Source organism: Podarcis filfolensis (genome assembly GCF_964270895.1).
Source record: "Podarcis filfolensis genome assembly, chromosome: 6".
In the NCBI taxonomy this organism is placed as follows: Eukaryota; Metazoa; Chordata; class Lepidosauria; order Squamata; family Lacertidae; genus Podarcis; species Podarcis filfolensis.
In genome coordinates this window covers 1,918,503-1,932,508 of record NC_139609.1, presented here as the reverse complement: position 1 = coordinate 1,932,508, position 14,006 = coordinate 1,918,503, and the positions used below count along the sequence as shown (strand labels likewise).

Below are 14,006 nucleotides of genomic sequence, written 5' to 3'. Positions count from 1 at the left end.
AGGTTGTAACCAAAGATGGCAGACTACCAAAAACATTTTTTGAACTGACTGACAATATGGACTTGATTGACATTTGGAGAACTAAGAACCCCTTAGGAAGAGAAGGAACCTTCTTTTCTGAAGCCAAAATGACATGGACAAGAATTGACCAAATATGGATAACTAGAGGACTGGCACCTAAGACTCGAAAAGTGGAAATTTGCCCAAAAACTTGCTCCGACCATAATGCTGTGGAAATGGAGATGAAACTAACACCAACCGGTTCCTTCAGATGGAGGATGAATGACACCTTGTTTAGAGATCAAGAGGTTATCAAGAAGGCCCAAAAAACTTTGAGAGACTACTTTGAGATAAATTTGAACACTATTATTGAAAAAAGAATAATCTGGGACGCAAGTAAAGCAGTTATGAGGGGGTTTCTGATTCAACAGAATGCAATAAAGAAGAGAGCCCAAAATGAGAAAAAAGATAAAATTTTGGAAAAAATAAAAGAGGGTGAGAAGAAACTAAGAGCGAAACCAAAGTCACAAGAGATTCTGAGAGACATAAAGTTATATCAAGTGCAATATATGAAGATGACGAATCAGGAAATTGAATGGAAAATCAAACAAATGAGACAAAGGACATTTGAATCGGCTAATAAATGTGGGAAATTGTTAGCTTGGCAAATGAAAAAAAGACAAAAGCTTAATACTATTACTAATTTGGAAGTGGAAGGAAAGAACATTCAGAATCCAGTGGAAATTAGAAAATGCTTCCAGAGGTATTTTAAACAGTTATATACACAAGGGCCACAGAAAGAGTCTGACATAGACCAATTTTAAAAAACAAATGGATTACAAAAAATCTCTCAAGAAAACAAGATAATGCTGAACCATAAAATTACAGAACAGGAGGTAGAAGGTGCCATTCAGAATATGCAGTTGGGCAAATCTCCAGGGCCGGATGGCCTAACCTCAAAATACTATAGATCTTTGAAAGATTGGTTAATTCAACCACTAAAGGAGGTCTGTAATGAAATTTTGGAGGGGAAAAAAGCGCCAGAGTCGTGGACGGAAGCCTATATTACGCTTATACCGAAAACTGAGTCTGAAAAGACACAACTTAAGAATTACCGCCACATATCCCTGCTCAATGTGGATTACAAAATATTTGCTGATATTTTGGCTAATAGATTAAAAAAAGTATTAGTGGAAGAGATGCATAAGGACCAAGCTGGCTTTCTCCCAGGTAGACACTTGTCTGACAACACGAGGAATATAATTAACATTTTGGAGAAGTTGCAAGTGAACATCAATACTAAAGCAGTTTTAATTTTCGTAGATGCTGAGAAAGCCTTTGACAATATTTCTTGGAATTTTATGAAGAAAAATCTCCAGGGGATGGGGGTTGGTCAAGGGTTTGAAAATGGTATAAGTGCAATTTACTCAGAACAAAAGGCTAAACTAATAGTTAACAATGTGGTGACAGAGGAATTTAAGACAGAGAAAGGGACACGACAAGGCTGCCCAATTTCCCCATAACTTTTTATTTCGGTCCTGGAGGTTCTGCTAAATATGATCAGAAGGGACCGTCTGATTGTTTGGTCGGAGCCAAACAATACAAACTGAAAGCTTTTGCAGATGACTTAGTTTTGACGTTACAGGAGCCAGAATCTAGTACGAAAAGAGTATTAGAACTGATTCAAGAATTTGGTCATGTGGCAGGATTTAAGTTGAACAAGTCAAAAACTAAAGTTCTTGAGAAAAAATTTAACACTGACTGAGAAAGAGAGGTTTCAGAAGGAGACAGGTTTAACATTAGTTAGGAAAGTAAAATACCTGGGGGTTAATATGACTGCTAAGAACTTAAACTTATTTAAAGATAACTATGAGAAATGTTGGACAGAAGTGAAAAAAGATTTGGAAATATGGTCAAATTTGAAGCTTTCCTTGTTGGGTAGAATTGCAGCTATAAAGATGAATGTATTGCCAATAATGTTATTTTTGTTTCAATCATTGCAAATTTTGGACAAAATGGACTGTTTCAAGAAGTGGCAGAGAGACATTTCTAGATTTGTCTGGCAGGGCAAGAAACCTCGAATAAAATTTAAAATATTAACTGACGCAAAGGAAAGAGGCGGATTTGCCCTGCCAGACCTTAAACTTTACTATGAATCAGAAGCATTTTGCTGGCTGAAAGATTGGCTGCTTCTTGAGAACACAGACATTTTGGACTTAGAAGGTTTTAATAACGTTTTTGGGTGGCATGCATATTTGTGGTACGACAAGGTTAAAGCACATAAAGCATTTAAAAACCATATTGTCAGGAAAGCATTGTTTAATGTCTGGATAAGATATAAAGACTTACTTGAAAATAAAACCCCAAGGTGGTTGTCACCGATGGAAGCAAAGGCTCAGAAAAAGCTCAATATGGAGGCCAAATGGTCGAAATTTTGGGAAATTTTGGAACAAGAAGGAGACAAATTGAAATTGCAGAGTTTTGAGAAATTAAAAGATAAAGTGCGAGACTGGCTTCATTGTTATCAAATAAGAGAGGCCTATAATTTGGACAAAAAAATTGGCTTCCAGGTGGAAAAATCAAAATTGGAAACAGAACTGTTAGATCCCAAAACTAAGATACTTTCAAGAATGTACAACTTGCTGTTAAAATGGAATACGCAGGATGAAACGGTTAAATCTGCTATGATTAAATGGGCACAGGATGTTGGACATAACATTATGTTCGCTGACTGGGAACAGTTGTGGACCACTGGTATGAAATTTACGGCATGTAATGCCTTAAGAGAGAATATTATGAAAATGATATATAGGTGGTACATGACACCAGTCAAGCTTGCAAAAATATATCATTTGCCCGATAATAAATGTTGGAAATATAAAGAAAATGAAGGTACATTATTTCACCTCTGGTGGACGTGCCCAAAGATTAAGGCTTTCTGGGAGATGATCTATAATGAAATGAAAAAGGTATTTAAATATACCTTCCTGAAGAAACCAGAGGCCTTTCTCCTGGGCATAGTCGGCCAATTGGTGCCAAAGAAGGATAGAACTTTCTTTATGTATGCAACAACAGCAGCAAGAATACTTATTGCAAAGTATTGGAAGACACAAGAGTTACCCACCCTGGAAGAGTGGCAGATGAAGGTGATGGACTATATGGAATTGGCGGAAATGACTGGCAGAATCCGAGACCAGGGAGAAGAGTTGGTGGAAGAAGATTGGAAGAAATTTAAAGACTATTTGCAGAAATATTGTAAAATTAATGAATGTTAAAATGATGCTGGATTGAAAATAAGTGGCATTAGCAACAAAGTTAATAAGAATATGCAAAAATGGATTGATAATGGATGAAAATATATAGCTATAATATGTTAAGATATAGAGTTAAGATAAATGAAAGAGGGTAAGGATTTGCTGAATTGATTATGTAAATGGGAATACAAAAAGGGGAGGTGTGAGGAGATCAAGGAAACAAGCAAATGAGCTTAAAGATAACCAAAAAATAGATTTGTTTTTTAATTTTTTATCTTGTATTTTTTTCCCCTATGTATTTTTGTATTTTTGGTATTTTTTCTTATTTCTTCTTTTTTATGCTTTCTTTTTATTCTGTAAACCTTTGTTTTTGGTAAAACCTTAATAAATATTTTATAAAAAATAAATAAATCATGTAACTGTTTATTGGTTTTACTTGGAATGTTGGATTAGGAATTATTTTATGGTTCTCTTCTCAGTGGATCTTTTTTATACCGGCTTTTGTTCTTCATGTTGTTATCGTTTGGTTGTTCGCATCTGTCTGTCTTGAGAGACAATAGCATGTGCCTCTGGGGGTGAAGTCAAACTGCTGTGTTAGCAGCACCGAAGTGACCTCCCTGGGCGCAAGCCTGGGCAGTGGGTCTGGAGGTCCTGGGCTGCCCAGGCAGCAAGACCCCCTTCTTGGCCTCGCTAATGGGGTCCAGAGGAAAGCAGAGCAAGACGCCTGGCACCATTTGGCTGCAGGAGATGCCCTCAGGAGGCACGCAGGGCGCCATCCAGCCACCTAGGGACTCCACTCCAGATTTCTGTAGGGTTTACTCCTGAACCTTTTGTTTTCCCGAAGATAACCCCACAAGGCAGCAGAGGTTTAGGATCAAAGTTTTCCTTCTCCTAGATGGGCTACCTTCTCAGGCTGATGAGTCCCATCTGCCCCTATATTAATTGTAAATTGTGTGTAATCCTGCATGGTAAGTCAATGTAACTATCCTCCACATGCAGACATTTCCCCTCTATTGTTAGTTATGCCAGTGGTATTAATTATATAGCGCAGGGAACCTTTGACCCACCAGGAGTTGCTGAACTACAACTCCCATCAGCCCTGGCAAGCATGGGATGATGAAAATTGTAGTTGAGCACCATATGGAGAGCCAAAGGTTCCCCCCCCCACCTGCCCTAAGGATCCTACAAAGAGTACATTTTCACAAGAGTGGAAACAACAAAAGGAGACAAGGTAAGAGCAAGGGAATAGCTGCATGGAAGATGGGGATTATGAAGTTCACCAAAGTGGGTGGCTCCTGGCTCCTTCCCTGCAACATACACAAATCAAAAGAGGACAAGAATAGAGACAAGGGTCTATTTCCCACATTTTACTTTACAAGCTCGTAGTTCACAATTGTTCTCTCTCCCCACTTCAGCACCCCAAAAGCCACAATATCATGGGTTACAATCAGCTTCCAGCTTAAAATATACATGGCTTCCCGTTGTTTTGGATCTTCAGATGACGGGTGGTATACAAATATAATAAAATAAACTTTAATGACAGATGTTATTTACCATATGGCTTTTAAAAAGAACCTCAAGCTTGCTGGATAATTAGGCATTCCCAAATCTTGAGCTAGGAAAGGGTGGAAGAGGTAAAATTGCTCCTGAGATATAAAAAGGCAAATAGGAAAACCATGTGGGATTATATATATATGAACTGAGGAATTGCCTAGTTGCATCTCAGACATTACAATATGCCATCTCTCTGTTCCCATCCCTATCTGGTCTTCAGATCTTGCCTAGCCCTGAATTATTTGGGAGTCTTCCCTGGCTTATCTCAATAAGATAACCCAGCATCCCTCAGCCTGGGTTTAAGTCTGCAGGAACTGCCTTTGAAGACAGATCAGGGCTCTGCTGGGAATGAGCAGGTGGGCAATGCAGGCCTCTGTGCAAGAGATCTGGCCTGGGCCTCTGATCCACTTTGCTGACACAGGGGAAATGAAAGGGCTACGCGGACAGGATGTTCCTTCACTTCCTAGGACGCAGGTCCTGGCATTTCACAGCAGTGCCATGTGCTCTTAAAGGGAACCTATGCAGATGTGAGAAGTTTTGTGAGTGCTCATATTAAATGGAAATAAGAGCATCTGTAAGCCAGCAGGCACCTGGCAGGGGGGGAATGACTTCCTGGTTCTCATTATGCGCCATTTTACAATCAGGGAACGTATTATTGCATTCATTCAGATTTATTTCATCTGCATAACAATATTAGCATATGCTGATGTACAAAGCCAAAATCCTCCTATCTCTGAGCAGGCTCTTCTTGAAGCTGCTTTAAATGTTGGGCTGTGTCTTAAATACAACCCTGACCTCACCTTCGCCAAAACTCTGATTGATTTTTTTTTTGGGGGGTGGATCACAGAATGTTCCCAGTGTTGTAAACACATGACCAGGCCTTCTCTTGAAAAGAAAGGAGAAGAGTGGTCTTTAGAGCAGGCACAAATCAATTTTTAACTTGCACAACATGTGCATTATTTATAATTCTGTGCATTTTTCCCTTCTGGTGTGAATTGGTGGAAAGTCTTCTCCTCTGGCTGCATTGAAAGAGTCTAGTGAATTTCCATCGCATAGGCAGCTTTTTTGAGACTTGAGCTGTATTTACAAACCAAATGAGAATAGGGTGAATTTTACCACTGTGTGTTTCTATTGAAATGAGTTGTTATCGCAATTCCCACTTTGACCTCACTAATTTCTCAGTGAGTCAGCTGCTTAGCTTGTGCCAAGCAGGTGCACCTTATCATCAATATCATTCAATATTTCCAAGGCTGGTCAATCTCTTAACAACAATCTCTCTAGACTTCTAGTGATGGAAAAAGGCTGGTGTTTCCTGTTCTCAACTGTGAAGTAATTTCAGCACTTACAGTCATGGACAGCACACAGCTCTTAACCTTCCTGCCCATGCATACAAACCCCATTTTAAAAAGCCTCTTCTTTTATACAGACCTCAAAGACACACATGCAAGATGACACTCACTGACCCTGGTTCTATATGCAAAATAGCTATAATTGATTAGATTCAGCACACCATATCTACACAAATGCTTTTTAAAAGAGGGGAGGTGACACCCCCCACCCACCCCCATTATCATCCTTTAATTCTCTTAAAATTGCATAGTATGGCCTCCAAAACTGAAGCAGCCATTGTGTATACATAGGATTGACACATACATACAAACACGCATGCAACATCATGCCACTGTCGATACAGAGACCAACAGCTGACACTCCAGCCTGAGACTAGAGGTAGCCATTGGCATGAAACTCCCTCTTGAGGTTGTGATCCAAGATTTCAGATAGTCTCCCCCAACAAAAACTCATCGTATCTCCTCCTAGTCTGCATATTCAATGTGCACAAGAGGGAGCAGGGCCATTTCGCACGGTATGGGGCTGTTCTGTGGGTATGCCAAAGATGTGAAGTATATCTCTAAGCATGTAAAGCCTGACTGCAACAAGTACATGTTTACAAACACACATTGTCACTCCAGTAGGCTTTTCCGCGTTCAGCTCTTGCCTGCAGAATGTACATCCCATGGCAAATCTGGCTCTCTGTATGATTGTACTGGGTAGCATTCCCTGCCAGCACAGCGGCTAATAAAGGCGCTACCCCACTAAGAGAGGTACCCAGATCAGCAGGAGGAAGCTGGAGATCTCATATCCCGGGCTCTTCATTCACTGATTCAGTGGCAGGTGACTAGGCTGACATTTCCCAAGGAGAAGAGCTTACCCATCCGCAAACAACAAGCTCTGCAAACGCCTTCCCTTTTGCTGACACCAACCGCCCTCCCTTAGCTACCAGGCAAACCTCTCATTCATCCATCCATCCTCCTGCATATCCATCAGCCATCATCTCATCTTCCCCCACCCGCGCCGCCGCACACACCCCACCCTCCTCCTCCCAAGCCTGCTCTCCCCCCCCCCCACCTCCGCTCCCGGCTGCTCCAACCCCCAGAAAACCTCCTCCAGAAGAACCCAACCACCAATACATCACCTCTCTCACGCCCCTTCCTCGGGGAGCTCTGGCACTCCCGGTCGAAATAACCCCACATTGTCTCTCTCCTGACGCTGCTACTAAACGCTCCCTATCCTGCAAGCCAAGAAGCCCCTAAGCTTGGCTGTGCCCCCCTCCCTTGGGTCCAGAAGAGCCGCTGCCCCTCCCTTGCCTCGGCCGTCCCTGGGATGGCCCCAGGGCGCAAAACAGCTCTCCTGCCCGGCTCTGCAGCAGTTTGTTCCTAGCAAGAAAACCTCTCCTCCTCCTCCTCCTCCTCCAGATCTGCCAAGCCGGGAAAGAGGTCCGGCCAGCATCCTCCACCCCACTCCTGGACCAGAGCCAGCAAATCAAGCAAGGCAGGAGCCCCGCCAACCGGCAGAGCTGGGAGCCCTGGCGAGGGCGCGCAGAGGAAGGACTCACCAAACATCTGAATGTGCCCTTTGGTGATGGGGTTGAAGCTGCCGCAGGCCAGCAGGATAACGTGAGTCTTAGTCGTCTCGGTCATGGTGCTGCCTCGCTCGCTCTCCTTTCTTGTGTGTCTCAATGGGTCTGCAGAGGGAGGGAAGGCTGCGCGCTCCCCGACGCAAGCAGCGCCCCTCCCCTCTGCGCTTAACGCATTGCGCGCCAGGCGGGAGTTGCTCGCTTCCCCAGGCCTCCGAGAGGAAGCTAGAGCTCTGGGAGGGGCAGCACCGCTGCCTGAAGCAGCCCTCTTAACTTACTTTCTTTTCATAGCAGCATCGAGGTGGAGGGGACCCCGAGGGTCATCTAGTCCAACCCCTGCAACACAGCAATCTCACACAGGGTTGCGCGCCGGATTACCAAATAGGCAGAGTAGGCCTATGGGCCCCAAGCCTTTTCTGGGCCCTGTGACAACGGATCAAAAGAAAATTGAATTGATCTTGAAATAAAATTGCTTTATGAAAATGGTTGGTTGGTAAAATCAAAAACATATTAGGAGATAATTTGCGAGCCCTGCCTCACCCCCACCTCGAGAGTTTGACTGCCTAGGGGCCTCAACAGGGTTTAACCTGGCACTAACGTGGTCCCCATTCCGTTTGAAACCAGACTGCACCCTGCTCAGCTTTGCCAATGTGCTAGCAGTTTTATTGCTGCACCAATGGCTTGTCAAGTGTCATATTTACAGAAGCACACAGTTCTAGAGGTGCTGTGTGTGTATCTTACCTATAAGATCTAGTGGTGATGGAAGACAAGAGAAGAGGAGATGGGCATGAATTTAAGCCAATCAACAACAACCTTCATCACACTATTGTCGGGTTATACCTCAAACAGGTGATTTGTTCAGGCTGTATCACTTTAAACTGCTGGTGCAGACTCATATTCTTTTAATGTTCTTAACATCAGTAATAATCATCAGCTCAGTTGGCTAGCGTGTGGTGCTCATAATGGCAAGGTTGCAGGTTCAATCTTTGTATGGCTGAATATCCCTGCATTTCACGGGGTTGGACTAGATGTTCCTCAGGGTCCCTTCCATCTCTACAATTGTATGATTCTATGAAAATCTCTACACATAGAAAGCAAGCCTGTCATGGAGATGATGGGATAGGGATGGCTGGTGCTGAATTTTCTTTGTGGAATGAATTCTTTTTTTCCTTTTGGGGGGCAGCATTCTGCCATGCAAATTCTTACCTGTAACACACACACGGGTTCCTCTCCTCAGAGAGTACTAGTCTTAATATAAGCAGGGGGGGGCAGATCTTGGATTGGATTCTGAAAGAGGAACTCCTTTGTTTTGCAGATAAGCATTTGAGGCTGAGACAGGGGGAGGGGGGCAGCTAGTGAGTTCACAGCAGAGGGAAGATTTGAACTGGGTACTTCTGCCTCTGCTCAAAAACCCAGATCCCTACACACCACTGTAGCCTGTTGCATATTAATAACTTTCCCTTTTGTTGTCACTTCCTGACACCCTTAGTCTAGGCCAGGGATGGGGAACCCTTCTTCTGCCAAGGGCCGCAGTCCCTTTCGGTATTTCTCAAACTTGGGTCCCCAGCTGTTGCTGGCCTGCAACTCCCATCATCCATAGCTCACGGGACCAGCAGTGAGGGATGATGGGAGTTGTAATCCAGCAGCTAGAGAACCATGTCTGAGAAATTCTGAGAACTGTTGAGGACCACATCTTGGTAGCTTGGTTGGACTGAAGCTGGTGGTGGGTGGTTCCAGAGTCAAAAATGTCTCTCTTTCATACACCTCCCTTTCTCTCTCCCCCTCCCTCCCCATTTCCCATCCACATCTGCATGCACACTTGTGTGATTTAGCATTTAATCCTGAGTTCCCCAATGCTGTGTCCATAGTCACCCCAACTCCCTCAGACACACACCTTGGCACTTGTCTAGGCCCACTAATCCTCCCAATTGGTGTGGTTGTTTTTTAATTGAGGTGGTTTTGCTATTGGGGGTTGTTTGGTGGGAGGCTTTGTTTATTTTGAGGGGTAGTGTTGCCTGCTTTTTCATCTGTACTTTGACCTTGCTGGGGGGGGTGTATTTGAGCATCACCAGCTTTTTTCCTGTGAAATGGACATATTGTGGTGCCCACAATGAGGTGCTGGTACTCATACATTGGTAAAAGTGCCAGCATAAAAAAGCTACTGCGGCTTAGTCATGCTGGCCACATGACCCGGAAGCTGTACGCCGGCTCCCTCGGCCAATAAAGCGAAACAAGAGCCGCAACTGCAGTGTTGTGCGGTAAAGGGACCCCGACTGTTAGGTCCAGTCGCGCACGACTCTGGGGTTGCGGCGCTCATCTTGCTTTACTGGCCGAGGGAGCCGGCGTACAGCTTCCGGGTCATGTGGCCAGCATGACTAAGCCGCTTCTGGCGAACCAGAGCAGCGCACGGAAACGCCGTTTACCTTCCCACTGGAGCGGTACCTATTTATCTACTTGCAGTTTGACGTGCTTTTGAACTGCTAGGTTGGCAGGAGCAGGGACCGAGCAACGGGAGCTCACCCCGTCGCGGGGATTTGAACCGGCGACCTTCTGATCGGCAAGTCCTAGGCTCTGTGGTTTAACCTACGGTGCCACCCGCGTCCCTTTACCTTACCTCCCCTCTAAAAAGCGGGCTAGAAATCCAATGATAATAATAGCAACAATTTTGCATACCTTCTCAGAGCAAAACCTAAGAGGTGTTCTGCAGTCTGTGTATGCGAAATCAGATAACTTTGGATTCCCTGTCTTTGGTAGCAATGTGATCTCCCATCTGCTGGATGAAGCTCTCTCAACCACAGCCAAAGACTGATTTGTCATACAGATCCCTCTTTAGCATTGGGGGGGGGGTGTTTCAAACAAGAACTGCAAGTATCTCTTCCTTCAAATTTCCAAGCATAGAGCCTATAATGTTTATGCTGTAAGCAGCAGCAACTCCTCCTCCACCAATCCTAGCATTGCTCTATTCTTTAAAAACAATAACAATAAAAAATGCAGGCTTTTCATCTCTGAGAGCAATAAAGATCTACATGGAGCTATTGATCTATCGTTTCCCCTTTATGGCTCTTATTCCAAATCAGCAAAATCCCTTTTTGCTTATTGGAAAGGCTGGGGTTGGGGTTTTCTTCTTCTCCATCCTGTTATTTCATAAGCTTTCCTTAGGGGCAACAGATCAGCGTCAGGAAACAGAAAGTCAAGATCATTTGCCCAAGCCAGAGAGTGTTATTAAACCCTCAGCACTGCATCAGAGGGATTCTGCTTTCTTCTTCTAAACCAGTATTTCCATAGCTATTAAAGTTGAAAAGAAAAAGTTTCTGTTTTAAAATGCTCATGATGAGCTTTCATTGAAAGGAGACTGCAAGCATGCACAGGGCAGGCAAAATGTTTTCAGATTTTCTTGTTCATTTTGAAGTTCCTTCAAAGCCTCAGAGATGAAGGAAGACATCCACCAACATGGTTTTTATTTCCAGATTGTGTCAGGGTTCGAGCAAGCTTAGCAGATCCTGAATCCAAGGTGCTCCACGCAGGGATTTATCCTGTGTTCCACCACCAAGCTCTCTGGTCTGAGAAGAGACCTACCAGAATAACAGCCAGACTTACCAATGAAGGTTCTCAAGAGCTACAGGGCACAGGGCACTGCTTAACCCCTAAAAATCTATTTGTGAAGCTTGCTCCCTGGTCTGAACAACACAGGACTTTACTATTCCCTGTTACAGACTGTCCAGTTCAGTCCCACTCATCACAGCAGCTGTGTCTGACAGGTTCTAGAAAGTGGCAGCTATTATATGGGCTTCCATATAATACAGTGCTGTGCTGTGCTGTGTAGTTTAGCTAATATATAAAACTGTAGAGATGGAAGGGACTCCTGAGGATCATTAGTCCAACCCACAACTTTTCTAGTAGAATAATAACCAAAGCAGATTGCAATCAAGTACTACATACTACGTGATGCTTTTGAATTATGGTGCTGGAGGAGACTCTTGAGAGTCCCATGGACTGCAAGAAGATCAAACCTATCCATTCTGAAGGAAATCAGCCCTGAGTGCTCACTGGAAGGACAGATCCTGAAGCTGAGGCTCCAATACTTTGGCCACCTCATGAGAAGAGAAGACTGCCTGCAAAAGACCCTGATGTTGGGAAAGATGGAGGGTGCAAGGAGAAGAGGACGAGATGGTTGGACAGTGTTCTCGAAGCGACCAGCATGAGTTTGCCCAAACTGCGGGAGGCAGTGGAAGACAGGAGTGCCTGGCGTGCTCTGCTCCAGGGGGTCACAAAGAGTCAGACACAACTAAACAACAACAACTACATAAACTAGGATATTTTTGCATACCATTTAGGGACTTACTAAAATTAGACATCTGGAAATGCTTTTGATTAATGGATTGATTACAATATAGCAAAGCAAAATGATAAAATTCTAGGGTTGCATAGCCAACAAAGGCAAGACTTCTGCAACTGAACTAACCATCCTCCTCTCTGCACTCTCCCCAAACCTGCTCTGTAGGGTCAGGGAAACCCCAGGACAGATTTGGAGGGCACAAACTGGAGGGAGAGAAAGGGGAATTCCATCACAGAAGCAGCAATCCTTGCAAGAATGGAACAATAGCAATAATTAAAACAGGAGGGCAGTGACAATAACACTTTGGAAAACATCATCATATTATATATCCTCTCTCAGGAACCTGTAAACAGTGCATACTCCAAATCCACCCTCTTTTCTGGAGGCAGTTCTGTTGGCCATTTTGCTTCAAACTTAATTGAGTTTTGGGGAACAAACATAAGACGACCCCTTCTTCTGAAAGCCAATGTAAATGTCCTAAACTAGTCAGGTTTTATTCATTGCAGAGATCCACCCTTTCCTCCCTATTATCTGTCCATTGTTTGCCTGATACGTTTTACAACTGTGTGCATTAATTGCACACATGTAGCTCTTTGGCTACATGTATGTTTGTCGGCCAATATGGGGCAATCTATGTTTGGTTGCATGGCTATTTCAGCAAAGAAGCATTCTTCTTCAAGAAAGCTTATAGCACTTGAACCACATCTGAAGTTCCCTCAGAGGAAGGGGACAGTTTGGCAAACATCAAACCTGTTACTGGTTGTGGTTGAGATCTTTCCATCAGTCTGGAGACCCAGCTGCATGGCCAGTCCATTGAAGCCTGTCTGCTCATTAGCAATAGGTACAATGTGTGGCTATCTAACAGCCTCACAACATGCAATTGCAAATGAAACACCTCGTCCAAACCCTTGCATCTTCAGTTTCAGGAGTGGACCTTTGCAAATCATCATACTTGCTCAGCTGAAATAACACCAGAGGCCTAGCCTTGTTGAAGCAGTACTGCAGCTGCAATTGGAGCTGTTCGCGCTACTGATTACAGCACCTGCTGCAGCATTGTGATTTTGCTGCCTCAAGCCAGCTTATCCCAAACTACAGCTTCACCCTGGTTGACCCTCATCAACAGCTTCACTGAAGATACCGCCAAATAACTGAGTTGACACCATAGCATACTGCCAGGCAGAATCTGTAGTCTGCATGAACTCTGGTATTGGAAAGTACACACACACAAACGTGTGTGTGTGTGTGTGTGTGTGTGTGTGTGTGTGTGTTTAGAGAGCAAACACATACACAAACAGGCTTACAGTCCATCTGTAATACTATCACTAAATAACAATAACTTAAATAATTACAAAATCTAAAGGTGTCATCTAAATTATCAAGAAAAAAATTAATTGATCAAAGCAATTATTCAAAAAATGCATCAATCATATATACTAAAAATGGTTGGAGGGAGGAGAGAGTTGGAAGAGAGATTCATACTGACAAGCAGCAGAGTTAAGCACAATGGCAATTGCTCCAAGCACATTTAAATTTGAGTAGATTTGCATCTGCCCTAGTCCACCTTTAAATAAATGTTCCCCACTAAAATACTTAGGCTGGAATAAATCACAGACACCTAGCTTTACAAATAAGTGAATGTTTTATTCACAGCAAACAAGTCTCCATTTACTAGCAATAAAATGAAGAAGAAAAATGTTCCAAATGGCTTAAAAAGTAAAGTACTTGGTTTTCTTACAAAACGATCAGGCAATCTTTTACAGATGCAGGTTGTAAAATCTCCATTTTTAAAGAGATTTAGTTCATTTGCAGGCTCAGCAGAGCTGGGAGCCAAAGCCACATGACTCCTGCTTTTATTTTTTCAGGAAGCACAAAGGGGGGAAACTCCATGAGAGATCCAGAGGGCAGCAACACGAGAATGGGCCTTTTCTGAGGGGGCTCCCTGTTTGTG

General features: G+C 43.6%; 1 protein-coding gene across 6 annotated transcripts in view; it reads right to left on the bottom strand.

Moving 5' to 3' along the window:
• Nucleotides 1-14,006, bottom strand: part of NMNAT2 (nicotinamide nucleotide adenylyltransferase 2) — an 87,396-nt gene that overhangs the window by 61,675 nt on the left and 11,715 nt on the right. The window contains exon 1 of one of the 6 annotated variants that reach the window (XM_083621453.1): nt 7,702-7,853. The exons of the other annotated variants lie outside the window; for them this stretch is intronic. Within the exon in view, the coding sequence (XP_083477579.1) occupies nt 7,702-7,786 (85 nt within the window). The 5' untranslated portion in view covers nt 7,787-7,853. Of the gene's footprint in view, nt 1-7,701; nt 7,854-14,006 lie in introns of those variants that run through there. 6 annotated transcript variants of the gene reach the window in all.